The following is a 14225-nucleotide window of genomic DNA, read 5'->3' as shown; positions in this document are numbered from 1 at the left end:
CGATGGCGAGCAGCATGCGCAGGTGAGCTAGTAGCTGGCGAACCATGTTCCTTCAGAAGTGTTGGAGAACGTTGGCGTGCCGGCTGTAACACACGCGGGCGATCCGGAGATCGCCGAGAGACAGGTGATCGCTGGCGAGCTGATGATCGCTGACAAGCAGAAGGCAACGCGTGGAAGCCTGCGCATAGAAGAAGAGTCCTTGACCCAGACCTGAACCGAAGTTCTAGATCGCGAGGGCGAACGTGGGCGCGTAACAGGAATCAACAGGAACAGCAGGGATGATCATCATGAGAGCGCTGATGAGCAGGAGAGCGCCTGTGCGCTAACACTGAGCAGGAGCAGGAGAGAACACAGCAGAAGGGCGCGCAGGGGAACCCTGACACGCAAGGGAAGAACCTCCGTGGGAGGCAACCCTTTGCCCCGAAGGGATCGTTGTCCGTCGGGAGACTGATGTCCGTCGGAAGACCGTTGTCTGTCCGCCGGGAGACTGATGTCCGTCGGAAGACCGTTGTCTGTCCGCCGGGAGACTGATGTCCATCGGAAGACCGTTGTCCGTCGGGAAGACCGTTGCCCGTCGGAAGACGAGATCAGACTGCTGTCCATCTGCACCAAGGCGGAAGATCAAGATAAAGGAGTTGTAGGCTGCAAACGGAGATTCAAAAAGGCGCCTCTTAGCACCCTTAAAGGGAGATGAGAGGCCCTTACGACGAGGCGGACGGTGGGCCTTACGGCGAGGGAGGCCAACAGCAACAGCAGCAGAAGAATCCTCCGAAGAGGAGTCTCTATGAGTGTACTCTCTCGCGAACGAAAGAGAAACACTTTGTAGAAGAGACTGGTCAGCCAGTGACCTAAAAGGAGCAATCCTCCGAAGAGGAGCTCCTGCAGTTGCCCACCCCCTTGAGCGAAACTGCAGGTGTGACCGCTCAGCACCAAGAGCATAGTCGCACGAAAAAAAGGCAAGAGAAGAACCCCCCAAAAGGGGAAAAACTCAAGCCTGGACAGGAAAAACTTCCGTCGGAAGGAAAGTTACCCGCCCAAGGAGGCAAGCCTCCTGAGAGTTCTAAAATGAACTGGAGAGCTGTCCGTCGTCACGAGAGTACTTCCAGTAGAAGGAGACACGCCCCTGACGAAAATACAAGGGGGGAGGCAGCAACAGCCGAATCCCCAGGCCTCAACAAGACAGCTCACACCGTTGCCATATTACAGAAACGAACTAGATCGGTAACTGTAAAAAAATAAAACAAAAATCATTAGTACACATTCATTCCCCCGGGAAGGCTCCGAAGAGGAATCCCGAGGGAAAGGAAACAAGAATTACACAACAGGCACGTGCCCTCACAACCACTTACACTCACGGAAGGAGAGCTGTAACCAAAACAGAATTATAATAATTATAATTATGTAACTATGTAATTATGTAATTTAAAAATGAATGAGCACTAAAGAAAGAACGACAACCCCGAAAGGAATCGTTCTACAAGCTGAAAAAAAAAAACAACTACAATTAGATTCATAAACTAATTGAGACAAACGTACGGCGTAGCAAACCCCCCCCACACGGAAAGGAAGCTACAAGGGCGTAGTAACACGTAGTAAAAGGGTGAACGACCTCAAGAGAGAGAGAGAGAGAGAGAGAGAGAGAGAGAGAGAGAAAGACCGAAGTCAAACTCGATCGCCACCCATAAAATACGGCGTGGTGGCCAAACTGCCGAGGACACCACGTAGAAATTGTACACTACACACACAAATCTGAAAAGGAAACTTACTGATTTCTATACTCAAATATATATACAAACATGAAAACATGTTTACATATATATTGAGTAAAAGAAAAGTAAGCGATTAAGTAAAGACAAAACAAACAATGACTGCCAAGAGAGGACCAAGACAGAGACGTCTGTCACAGTCCGAGCCAAAAGTGAAAGTGAGCATTCATCTGTGTGTGAGGGGGGGGGGGGGGGTAATACACCCTGCGCTAAAAGGTTAACCCAATGTAAATAGCGTGGTTTGTATTTCGGTTACAGAACAACTATATATTCATTACATCTAGAGATTCATTTGTATCTAATTACAGATATAAAATCTGACTGAATGTTTTGTCAAAATAGAATGCCTTACCTGGGAGAACTGGTCTCGTTTTCTCTTATGCAAGTGTTGACCAATTCCACAAACTTGTGAGGAAATGCTGCAAAGTCTATGAGCAAACCTTGATGTTGTCTAAGCGACTGATAATCTTCTTCACAAACAACACATGTATAGAGCATAAATGGATCTTGTTCATCGGTCAAACGGACTAATAGCTCCTGAAAGTGAAAATTTACAGTTTACTACATTTACTAAAGTTGATTCTAAATAATCAACTACTGTATATCCTTATTATAATCATTACTATTAATTACTAAGATACAATCCTAGTTGGAAAAGCACGATGCTATAAGCCCAAGGGCCCCACCAAGGAAAATAGTTCAATGAGAAAAGGAAACAAGGAAAAATAAAATATTTTAAGAACAGTAACATTAAAATGACAAATTCGAAGATAATTTGTATTTTTCCTAACCATACAAACCTTAGCTATTTACAGAGGGTTTACCTTTTAGCGCAGCTGAAATGACGAGCCAATAGTTTTAACGAGGGTTAATTACCCCCGCGCTAGTTAGCGGGGGGGGTGGGGAAGGGTAGCTTGCTACCCCTCCCCCCTCCACACACCGGTGACTTGCTTCACTTCACTTAGAGGTAGGACTTGACTTGGGGGTCAGGGATGGCGGGCAAATATGTTTAAATAGCTAAAGTTTGTATGGTTAGGAAAAATACAAATTATCTTCGAATTTGTCATTTGTTCCGTAACTGAAATACAAACCACGCTATTTACAGAGGGTGACTTACCCCTTAGGAAGGGTGGAAAGTCCCCAGCCTTACTGACTTCGGCTTGCCCGGGGGCTCGATCCCTCAGTGAGCAGCACTAGAGAGAGGGAGCACCTGTACCTCACAAGTTCCTAGCATCGCTAGGAACGTGTGGCCTACATAAGCAGTGTGAGGAGGAGAGTGTGACTCGTCCTATGAAGTTGACCTTGAGACCTTCAGATAGGAATTCTAGGATAGGACGTTCCCCATACCACCTCGTCAGGGTATGGGAGACGCAACAGTATTAAGCTTAATACTAGGAGCACAAAGAAACATGGGTTACCTGCAGAGGTCGAGGTCAGCTATGCGAGGACCAGGATGCTGCTTCCCCAAGAGAGGGGAGAATGAAGAAAGAAGTAAGGGTCAGACATACTCTTTCATTCACGCAGACTAAGACCGGGTAACAACGCCCTCAACCTACTGCTACTTGTCCAAAAGGAGCCTGAGGTTAGACCAGCTGTTGTGCAGCCACCACAGGGCCGATAGAAAACGTATCGAGGCTCCTGTGGGTCACGTCTTGCAGGTAGTGGGCTGTGAAGGTCGTTTGACGCTTCCAGACCCAAGCTTGAAGTACCTGCGTCACAGAGAAGTTTCTCTTGAAGGCCAGGGATGTAGCAATACCCCTGACATCGTGGGCCCAAGGGCGACGTGACGGAGGAGGGTCAGGATTCAGGGCATGGTGGATAACCCTTCGAATCCAAGCTGAGATGGTGTTCCTGGTGACCCTCATCTTAGTCCTGCCTGTGCTCACAAACAAAGCTCGCACATGAGGACGGACTGCAGCCGTTCTCTTCAAGTAGTGCCTCAGACACCTCACTGGACATGGTAGCAGCTGGTCTGGGTCGTTTGTTACAGAACGGAGACTCGCGATCCTGAAAGAGTCGAACCGAGGATCCGGCACTCCAGGATTCTGAGTCTTGGCAACAAACTCAGGGACGAACCTGAACGTTACCTCCCCCCATCCCCTTGAATGGGCGATGTCGTACGAGAGACCATGAAGTTCACTAACTCGCTTGGCCGAAGCCAAGGCGAGTAGGAAAGCCGTCTTCCAAGACAGGTGGCAATCGGAGGCCTGGCGTAATGGCTCGAAGGGAGGTCTCTTAAGAGACCTGAGGACTCGAACCACGTTCCAAGGAGGGGGTCTCACTTCCGACTGGGGGCAGGTAAGCTCATAGCTACGTATGAGTAAAGAGAGTTCTAGCGATGAAAAAATATCCACGCCCTTCAATCTGAAGGCCAAGCTTAAGGCTGAGCGATAGCCTTTCACTGCTGAGACAGAAAGGCGCATTTCTTCTCGCAGATTCACGAGGAAGTCCGCTATTGCTGGAATAGTGGCATCGAGTGGAGAGATACCCCTTCCACGACACCAACCACAAAAGACTCTCCACTTTGCTAGGTAGACTCCCTCAGAGGACCTTCGCAGGTGCCGAGACATTCTCTCCGCAACCTGTTGCGAAAAGCCTCTCTCCGCGAGGAGACGCTGGATAGTCTCCAGGCGTGAAGCCGAAGCGAGGCTACGGCCCTGTGAGAGACGCCGGAGTGGGGTTGTCTGAGTAGCTCGTGTCGTGGAGGAAGCTCCCTTGGGAGTTCCGTCAGGAGTTGCAGAAGGTCGGGAAACCATTCCGCATGATGCCATAGTGGAGCTATCAGAGTCATCAAACAGTTGACCGATAGTCTGGTCCTGTTGAGCACCCTTCTCATCAGACAGAACGGTGGGAAGGCGTACACGTCGATGTTGTCCCACCATTGTTGGAAAGCATCTTGCCAGAGTGCCTTGGGGTTCGGGACTGGGGAGCAGTACAGGGGCAGCTTGAAGTTCAAGGCTGTCGCGAACAAGTCCACAGTCGGGGAACCCCACAAAGTCAGGACTTTGTTGGCTATCTGAAGATCCAAAGACCACTCGGTACTCACTATCTGCGAAGCCCTGCTCAGACTGTCGGCGAGCACATTCCTCTTGCCAGGAATAAAGAGAGATGATAGTGTTATCGAGTGGGTTTCGGTCCACCTCAGAGTCTCTACTGCAAGATGAGATAGCTGTTGCGAAAAAGTGCCTCCCTGCTTGTTGATATAAGCCACTACCGTGGTGTTGTCGCTCATCACCACCACGGAGTGACCCGCCAGGGACCGTTGGAACTGCTGAAGAGCCAGAAAGACGGCCTTCAATTCTAGCAGGTTGATGTGTAGGCACTTTTCTGATTCTGACCAAAGGCCTCAGGCCCTCTGGTTCAGAACGTGCGCCCCCCACCCTTCTTTTGACGCGTCCGAAAACAGAGTCAATTCCGGGGGGAGGACGAGAAGACTCACTCCCTTCCGCAGGTTCTCGTCGGCCAGCCACCACCGCAAGTCCGTCTGTTCCAGAGACCCCATTGGGATCAGAATGTCCGGGGAATCGGATCCTTGATTCCACCGGGACTTGAGCCGCCATTGAAGGGATCTCATCCTGAGGCGGCTGTTTGGAACCAGACGGGCCAGGGAGGATAGGTGGCCTAAGAGACGCAACCACGATTGGGCGGGGAGTTCTTTTCGCCTGAGGAAGGGTTCCGCCACCCTCCTCAGCCTTGCTATCCGGTCGGCTGATGGAAAGGCTTTGTGGAGATTGGTGTCTATTAGCATGCCTAGATAAACCAGTCGTTGGGACGGCTGCAGAGAGGACTTCTCGAGGTTTACCACGATCCCCAGATCCTGGCAAAGATCCAGAAGCCTGTCTCGGTGCCGAAGAAGGGTCGACTCCGAGTCTGCTAGGATCAGCCAATCGTCCAGGTAACGAAGGAGACGAATGCCATTCCTGTGCGGCTAAGATGAAATCAGGGTGAACACTCTGGTGAACACCTGAGAAGCTGTGGAGAGACCGAAACACAGCACCTTGAACTGGTAGATCTTGTTGTCTAGGCAAAATCTCAGGTACTTCCTGGAAGACGGATGGATTGGGATCTGGAAGTACGCGTCCTTTAGATCCAGTGTGCAAATGAAGTCTTGTGGTCTCACCGCAAGTCTGACCGTGTCTGCTGTCTCCATGCTGAACCGGGTTTGTTTGACAAACCTGTTCAGAGCTGAGAGATCGATGACGGGTCTCCAGCCTCCAGACGCCTTCTTTACAAGAAAGAGTCGACTGAAGAAGCCTGGGGAGCCGTCCACGACCTCCTGGAGAGCACCCTTCTCGAGCATGGTCTCGACTTCGGCCTGAAGGGCCAGCCCCTTTGCCGATCCCGTGGCATAGGAGCTCAACGACACTGGATTCGCTGTCAGGGGAGGTTGAGATGTTGTGAACGGGACGCGATAGCCTTGGCCGATCACTGAGACCGTCCAAGCATCGGCCCCGTGTTGCTGCCACCTGCGGACGCAACGCTGAAGGCATCCCCCCACAGGTGGACATGCAGGGGGACTGCCACCCCTAGGGCTTGCGGCCGCGGCCGCCACCCCTAGGAGTCTTGCCTCCCCTGGAGGACTTACTGCCCCTCTTGACCTTGGCTGGAAAGGGCTGGGGCTTAGACACCACCTTCGTAGCTGCCGGTGCCTGTTTGGGAGCCTTACGAGGCTGTTGCTGCTGTTGTGGCGGGGCTGGAGGCTTATAGGGCCGAGTTGTAAGGGCCCTATGGAGGAGGGAGTCCGTGCTGGATTTCCTCCACCTCTCAGCCGTTCGCTCCATGTCTTGAGGCTCAAACAGGCTCTCTCCCAGAAGGGAAGCATGTCGGAGCCTACACACATCTACGGCGGGGACCTTCGGATGGAATCTCTCGGACACAGCATCGCGACGCTTCAACACCGAATTGGCCCACAGGGTGGTAACCTGGTGCGCCAAAAACTCGATTGAGCGGGTGCCCGAGAGCAAGAAGGTCTCTAGGGTCTTCCTATTGGTCTCCTTGGACAAGTCCTCCGATCGCAATAGGATGCCCAGAGATCCTAGCCAAAAGTCCAGACACGAAGTGGCCTGCATGGCACACTTAGCAACCTTCTCGTGGCTAAGGATCTCTGCCGCCGAGAACGACACCTGCCGGGCAGAGTTTCTCAAGGGGAACTCCCTTCGCCAGCTCCTCCACAGAGTGATGGAGAGGAAGAGCGAGGTTGTGCTCACCCAGGATCTCGAAAGACCTCCTCTGCTGAAGACGAGGAGGAGGGATGAGCTTGTTCCCGGCAGTGGAACGACTGGAGGAGGCAAGAAGTGCGAGCTGAGCGTTGGCCCTAGCCCTGGCACTCTTCAGCCCCCGAGACCAGGGCAGAGCCGCACTGGTCTTAGGGGCCTTCCGAACGTCAAACACTTCATCCAAAATCGTGTCTTTGCCTTCACGGGGGGCGATGACTGGATCCATAAGCCCGTTAAGTTGCCTTATCAGGCTTCGGACCTGCCAGAAGGCATGTTCGGATTCTTGCTGTTCTCCTCCCTGCGGGCTGGCAGCTAAGTCTCCTGCCCCAGGGATCTCTTCCTGGGGTGACATGTGGACATTCCCCTGGGTAGTCGTGGGTTCCTGACGAATCCTTGCAGAGGATTTAGGGACGGTCTTGGAGTCCTTGGATTCCCTCCTGGGAGGGATACAGGATCCCAACAACGAGGTTCGAGGGGCCCCTTCCTCACGAGACGATTCTCCTGCATGAAGCGAAGTCTTCCCCCCTGGTGCCGAGGGGAAGACTACCGCCCCACTGGACTCACCTGAGGACGGAAAGGCCTCGTCCACGGGAGAAGGAGAGAGCACTCGTGCAGGAGAAGGGACCTTCGCGACCGACCTCTTGGGAACCAACTTCGCCCTGGGGGAAGTCACCACGAAGTCCACTCCTCTCTTTCTCTTCAGCGTAGGAGAGACAGCCGTTGGTTTGTTACCCTGGCCGGCGAGTGCTGGTTTCATAACCCTCACTAACGCCCGTGCCAGAGGACCAAACCAAGTCTGTTGCTCCAAGGACACAGAGTCCGAAATCCTCGCTAAAGGGAAAGGGATCGGGCGATCCTTTGGAGTGGACACCACGGTACCTGCCTGAAAAGAAGGTGGGGAAGAATGATGTACTAACCTCTCCTCGTCCTGCACTACCAACCTGTGTTTGGGTGGAGGTGATCCCGAGTGCCGTCTAGGAGCACGCGTTCCTGCTGCTACCACCGGCTGCAGAATTCGCCGCGAACGATGGTCGCGCGGGAGCGCGGGCGAGCGATCGCGCGGGCGCGCAGGTGGATGATCGCACGAGCGCACAGGCGAGCAGTCGCGCGGACGCGCAGGCGAGCGGTCGTGCGGTCGTGCGGTCGCGCGGGCGCGCAGGCGAGTGGGCGCGAGGGTGGGCAGGTAAATGAACGCGTGTCCGAGGCGACGAACGCAAACGTTGGCGCGACGGCGAGGGAACGCGCTGCCGCGTAGGTGAGGAAGACCGCTGGCGATGTAGATCCACAGGCGATCGATGATGAGCTGGTGAGTGCAGTCGCTCAGGTTGGCGCTGTCACGATGTGGCATGTCGACGCGTTGGCGAGCGATGGTGAGCAGCATGCGCAGGTGAATGACCGCGTAATGGCAAGCGATGGCGAGCACCATGCGTAGGTGAATGATCGCGTGATGGGGTGCGATGGTGATCAGCATGCGCAGGAGGGCGATCGTGCAATGGCGAGCGATGGCGAGCAGCATGCGCATGAGGGCGATCGCGTGATGGCGAGCAGCATGCGCAGGTGGGCGATCGCGTGATGGGGTGCGATGGTGATCAGCATGCGCAGGAGGGCGATCGTGCAATGGCGAGCGATGGCGAGCAGCATGCACAGGAGGGCGATCGCGTGATGGCGAGCTAGAAGCTGGCGAACCATGTTCCTTCAGGAGCGTTGGAGAACGTTGGCGCGCTAGCTGTCGCTGTTGAATAGGCGATACTAAGATCGCCTGTGCGCGCTGGCAAGCAGGTGAACGCTGGCGAAGAGGTAATCGCTGGCACGTAGGTGATCGCTGGCGAGCTGGAGATCGCTGGCGAGCAGAAGGTCGACGCGTGTCATGTGAAAGGACAGGTGGCGCGGCGCGTTCACGAGCAGGAACTGGAAGATCGCTGGCGCGTTGGCGAACATGTGTTTTTGACACACGCGCAGCACGATTTTGCGTAGCCACAGGACCAGGCAGATGGTGAGCAGGGAGCTCAGCAGGAACTATAGGGTGGTCAGAGACCGCAGGGCGATGGTCCTCAAATGAGCGCTGACGCTCAGAAGAGAGCTGACGAGCAGGAGAGCGCTGGCGAGGGGGGCGAACATCAGGAGAGAGCCGACGAGCAGGTGAGCGTCGGCGAGCAGGAGAGTCTTGGCGAGCAGGAGATCGCCGACGAGCAGGAGAGCGCTGAAGATCAGGAGAGCGCTGGCGAGCAGGAGAGCGCCTGTGCGCTAGCACTGCTCGAGGAAGGGAAGGATCCCTTAGCCCCGAAGGGACCGTTGCCCGTCGGGTGACGAGTTCTCCAGAAGGCGAAGATCTGGCAGGAGATGGTGAGCGGTCTGCAGAGAGGTTCAAGGAAGGCGGAGCTGTAGGTTGAGGCTGACGAGGAGAGTCCCCCCCAGGAGGATGAAGACCCAAAAAGGCGCCTCTTAGTCCCCATGTAAGGGGAAGGGAGTCCCTTGTGGCGTAGCGGACAGTGAGCCTTACGGCGGAGGCGGCCTCGGGGAAGATCATCGGGACCATCGGTCCTCCGAAGTTGAGTCTCCGTCAAAGCACTTCCCTCAGAAGGAAGCTGAGCAGCAGCAGAGACCGAAGGACTCACTTCCCCCTTCGAAGGATGTACGGAAGGGGGAAGAGAGCCTTAAGCACCATCATCCGCAACAGCACCTGCAGCGGATTGCCCAGCCAAGTCGGAGGCCTCTGTCACCACGACGTCGACAATAGACAGAGGGTCTACCTCTGCTACCGCCGGCGACTGCTTAACAGCGGCCCCCAACGAGACAAGGTCAATAAGAGCGACCCTGGAGGGCAAGCCCTTAAGCCCCAGAGACGACAAAATCTATAAAAGATCATCATTGGTTAAGGCATTATCAATAACCTCCCCCGGAGGAGGAGGGGGAACCGCCTCGCTATGGGAGGCGACGCCCTCTCCCCCCACCGAAGGTCGGGAAACAGAACAAGGGCCTGCAATCCCACTCGGCCGACTCTCCTTAGGAGGCGGACGAGGGGGAGCTTCGGAGGAGGTTTGGGCGGCGGAAGAAGAGTCCCGAGAACCTTCCTCCTTCAAGGCTAACCCCGGAAGAGAACGGTCTCTCTAGGACTTCTTCTTACGCCGACGGCCAAACCTCTCCCACTGGGAGGCAGACCACTCCCTGCACTCACGGCACATGTTCTCCTGGTCACACCGTCGGCCCCGACATTGAGGGCAGAGGGTGTGCGGATCCGTATTTACGTCCGACATGAAAGTCCCACAAGGACGACCGGCAACTCCAGTGCATGTACGCATTGTAAAGAAAAAAAAATAATGAAGGTCAACTTCCAACCAACACACACGCTGAAAAGTAAAAGCAGAAAATTAAAGGCTGTCACGAGGACGATGAGCAGACACGTCTGATCACCGCCGAGCCAAAAGTGAAGTGAAGCAAGTCACCGGTGTGTGGAGGGGGGAGGGGTAGCAAGCTACCCTTCCCCACCCCCCACTAACTAGCGCGGGGGTAATTAACCCTCGTTAAAACTATTGGCTCGTCATTTCAGCTGCGCTAAAAGGTAAACCCTCTGTAAATAGCGTGGTTTGTATTTTGGTTACGGAACAAATAAATATTTTCTACATAAACTTTAAAAACTTCAACAAAACAAGAGGAAGAAAAATGAGATAGAATAGTGTGCCCGAGTGCACCCTCAAACAAGAGAACTCTAACCCAAGACAGTGGAAGACCATGGTACAGAGGCTATGGCACTACCCAAGACTAGAGAACAATGGTTTGATTTTGGAGTGTCCTTCTCCTAGAAGAGCAGCTTACCATAGCTAAAGTCTCTTCTACCCTTATCAAGAGGAAAGTAACCACTGAAAAATTACAGATTTGTAGTTAACCCCTTGGGTGAAGAAGAATTGTTTGGTAATCTCAGTGTTGTCAAATGTATGAGGACAGAAGAGAATCTGTAAAGAATAGGCCAGACTATTCGGTGTATATGTAGGCAAAGGGAAAGTGAACCGTAACCGGAGAGAAGGATCCAATGTAGTACTGTCTGGCCAGTCAAAGGACCCCATAACTCTCTAGCAGTAGTATCTCAACGGGTGGCTGATTCCTTGGCTAACCTACTACCTAAGGTATAAGAGATAAGGTATGACTAAAGAAGAAAGAAGCACATAACTACCATATGAAGTGAAAAGTATCCAACACATAAATTCTATGGTTTCAAAATGGCATCCTTTCTAGGTTAATCAGAATTTTGGGAATAGATAAAGGTTTACAGGGAACAAGTCCAGAGGATAAAGTGGATGAGGTACAATGGGTGACTTGTGATTTTTCAAATAAGAGTAATAGCATACACTATCAAAGTGAAATGTGAGCAGCCACATTGTTTTGGTGCAACATCCAAGTCTAGTGTTCCTATCATTCAGACCTTTACTTGTGCACGGCTTGTCCCAAAAGCCTTAAAACTTGCATTACTATCTGACAATATAAAAAAAAAAAAGAGATGGAATAAATTTCATGGCTCAACTTTAAAGGACTCCTTTTTCAAACTACAGAATACATTAAAAACAATTATACTATAAATAACACAAACAGTATCTTAGAAAAATTTTAAGAGATGATACATTGGAAGAGCAACCGTATTGGGAGCAGCATGTAACCAAGTTAAGGTACTATTTAAACGAACTTTATAAACAACTTTAAATGATGATAAAACCTAAATTTCACATTTGACAGTTAAAAAGATTATTACACCAATGAAGTAAAACTAATTCTGAAAGTAATATGACAAATTCGGAGATAATTTGTATTTTCCCTAACCATACAAACCTTAGCTATTTACATTGGGTTTACTTTCGGCGTAGCTGAAATGACGAGCCAATAGTTTTTAACAAGGGTTAACTACCCCCGCGCTAGTTAGCAGGGGTAGGGGAAAGGGTAGCTTGCTACCCCTCCCCCCCACACACCGGTGATTTGCTTCACTTCACTTAGAGGTAGGACTTGACTTGGGGGACAGGGCTGGCGGGCAAATATGTGTAAATAGCTAAGGTTTGTATGGTTAGGAAATATACAAATTATCTCCGAATTTGTCATTTGTTCCATAACCGAAATACAAACCACGATTTACATTGGGTGACTTACCCCTTAGGAAGGGTGGAAAGTCCCCAGCCTTACTGACTTTGACTTTACCCGGGGGCTCCGCTTCCCAGTGAGTAACACTTGAGAAAGGGAGCCCCTGCACCTCACAACTTCCTTGCTTCACAAGGAACGTGTGGCCTACATAAGTTGTGTGTGGAGGAAAGAGCGTGACTCGTCCTATGAAGTTGACCTTGAGAACTTTAGATAGGAATCCAGGATAGGACGTTCCCAATACCACCTCGTCAGGGTATGGGGGACGCGACAGTATTAAACTTAATACTAGGAGCACAAGGAAGCATGGGTTACCTGCAGAGGTTGAGGTCAGCTATGCGGAGACCAGGATGCTGCTTCCCCAAGAGAGGGGAGGATGAAGAAAGAAGTAAGGGTCAGACATACTCTTTCATTCACGCAGACTAAAACCGGGTAACAATGCCCTCAACCTACTGCTACTTGTCCATAAAGGAGCCTGAGGTAAGACCAGCTGTTGTGCAGCCACCACAGGGCCGATAGAAAAGGTATCGAGGCTCCTGTGGGTCACGTCCTGCAGGTAGTGGGCTGGGTCGTCTGAAGCTTCCAGACCCCAGCTTGAAGCACCTGCGTCACAGAGAAGTTTCTCTTGAAGGCCAGGAACGTAGCAATGCCCCTGACGTCGTGTGCCCTAGGGCGACGTGACGGAGGAGAGTCTGGATTCAAGGCGTAATAGATAACCCTTCGAATCCAAGCCGAGATGGTGTTCTTGGTGACCCTCCTCTTCATCCTGCCTGTGCTAACAAACAATGCTTGCACTTGAGGACGAACTGCAGCTGTTCTCTTCAAGTAACACCTCAGACTCCTCACTGGACATAGTAGCAGCTGGTCTGGGTCGCTTGTTACAGAACGGAGACTCGCGATCCTGAAAGATTCGAACCGTGGGTCCGGCACTCCAGGGTTCTGAGTCTTGGCAACAAACTCAGGGACGAACCTGAACGTTACCTCCCCCCATCCCCTTGAATGGGTGATGTCGTACGAGAGACAATGAAGTTCACTAACTTGCTTGGCAGAGGCCAAAGCGAGCAGGAAAGCTGTCTTCCAAGACAGGTGGCAATCAGAGGCCTGGCGTAATGGTTCGAAGGGAGGTCTCTTAAGAGCCCTGAGAACCGGAACCACGTTCCAAGGAGGAGGTCTCACTTCCGACTGAGAGCAGGTAAGCTCATAGCTACGTATGAGTAGAGAGAGTTCCAGCGAGGAAGAAATGTCCACTCCTTTCAGCCTAAAAGCCAAGCTTAAGGCTGAGCGATAGCCTTTCACCGCTGAGACCGAAAGGCGCATTTCCTCCCGCAAATAAACGAGAAACTCCGCTATTGCTAGAATAGTGGCATCGAGTGGAGAGATACCCCTACCACGACACCAACCACAGAAGATTCTCCACTTCGCCTGGTAGAATCCCTCAGAGGACTTTCGCAGGTGCCGAGACATCCTCTCCGCAACCTGTTGCGAAAAGCCTTTCTCCGTGAGGAGACGCTGGACAGTCTCCAGGCGTGAAGCCGAAGCGAGGCTACGGCTTTGTGGAAGATGTTGCAGTGTGGTTGTCTGAGTAGCTCGTGTCGTGGGGGAAGTTCTCTCGGGAGCTCCGTCAGGAGCTGCAGAAGGTCCGGGAACCATTCCGCGTGATGCCATAGCGGAGCTATCAGTCATCGAACAGTTGACCGATAGTCTGGTCCTGTTGAGCACCCTTCTCATCAGACAGAACGGTGGGAAGGCTTACACGTCGATCTTGTCCCACCGTTGTTGGAAAGCATCTTGCCAGAGTGCCTTGGGGTCCGGGACTGTGGAGCAGTACAGGGGCAGCTTGAAATTCAAAGCTGTCGCGAACAGATCCACGGTTGGGGAACCCCACAAAGTCAGGACTTTGTTGGCTAACTGAGGATCCAAAGACCACTCGGTACTCACTATCTGCGAAGCCCTGCTCAGACTGTCGGCGAGCACATTCCTCTTGTCAGGAATGAAGCGAGCTGATAGTGTTATCGAGTGGACTTCGGTCCACCTCAGAATCTCTACTGCAAGATGGGATAGCTGCTGCGAAAAAGTACCTCCCTGCTTGTTGATATAAGCCAATACCGTGGTGTTGTCGCTCATC

The 14225-nt window shown here is 52.3% G+C and overlaps 1 protein-coding gene across 2 annotated transcripts in view; it reads right to left on the bottom strand.

Annotated features, from left to right (window-relative positions):
• The window catches only part of LOC137632522 (spindle assembly abnormal protein 6 homolog), a 136595-nt gene that overhangs the window by 95381 nt on the left and 26989 nt on the right, over positions 1–14225 (bottom strand). For both annotated transcript variants that reach the window (XM_068364499.1, XM_068364498.1), the window contains exon 3: positions 2119–2303. In XM_068364499.1, the coding sequence (XP_068220600.1) occupies positions 2119–2303 (185 nt within the window). The remainder of the gene's footprint in view (positions 1–2118; positions 2304–14225) is intronic.

This window comes from Palaemon carinicauda, chromosome 41 (genome assembly GCF_036898095.1).
Source record: "Palaemon carinicauda isolate YSFRI2023 chromosome 41, ASM3689809v2, whole genome shotgun sequence".
Lineage (NCBI taxonomy): Eukaryota > Metazoa > Arthropoda > Malacostraca > Decapoda > Palaemonidae > Palaemon > Palaemon carinicauda.
This window is presented reverse-complemented; position numbering and strand designations above follow the sequence as displayed.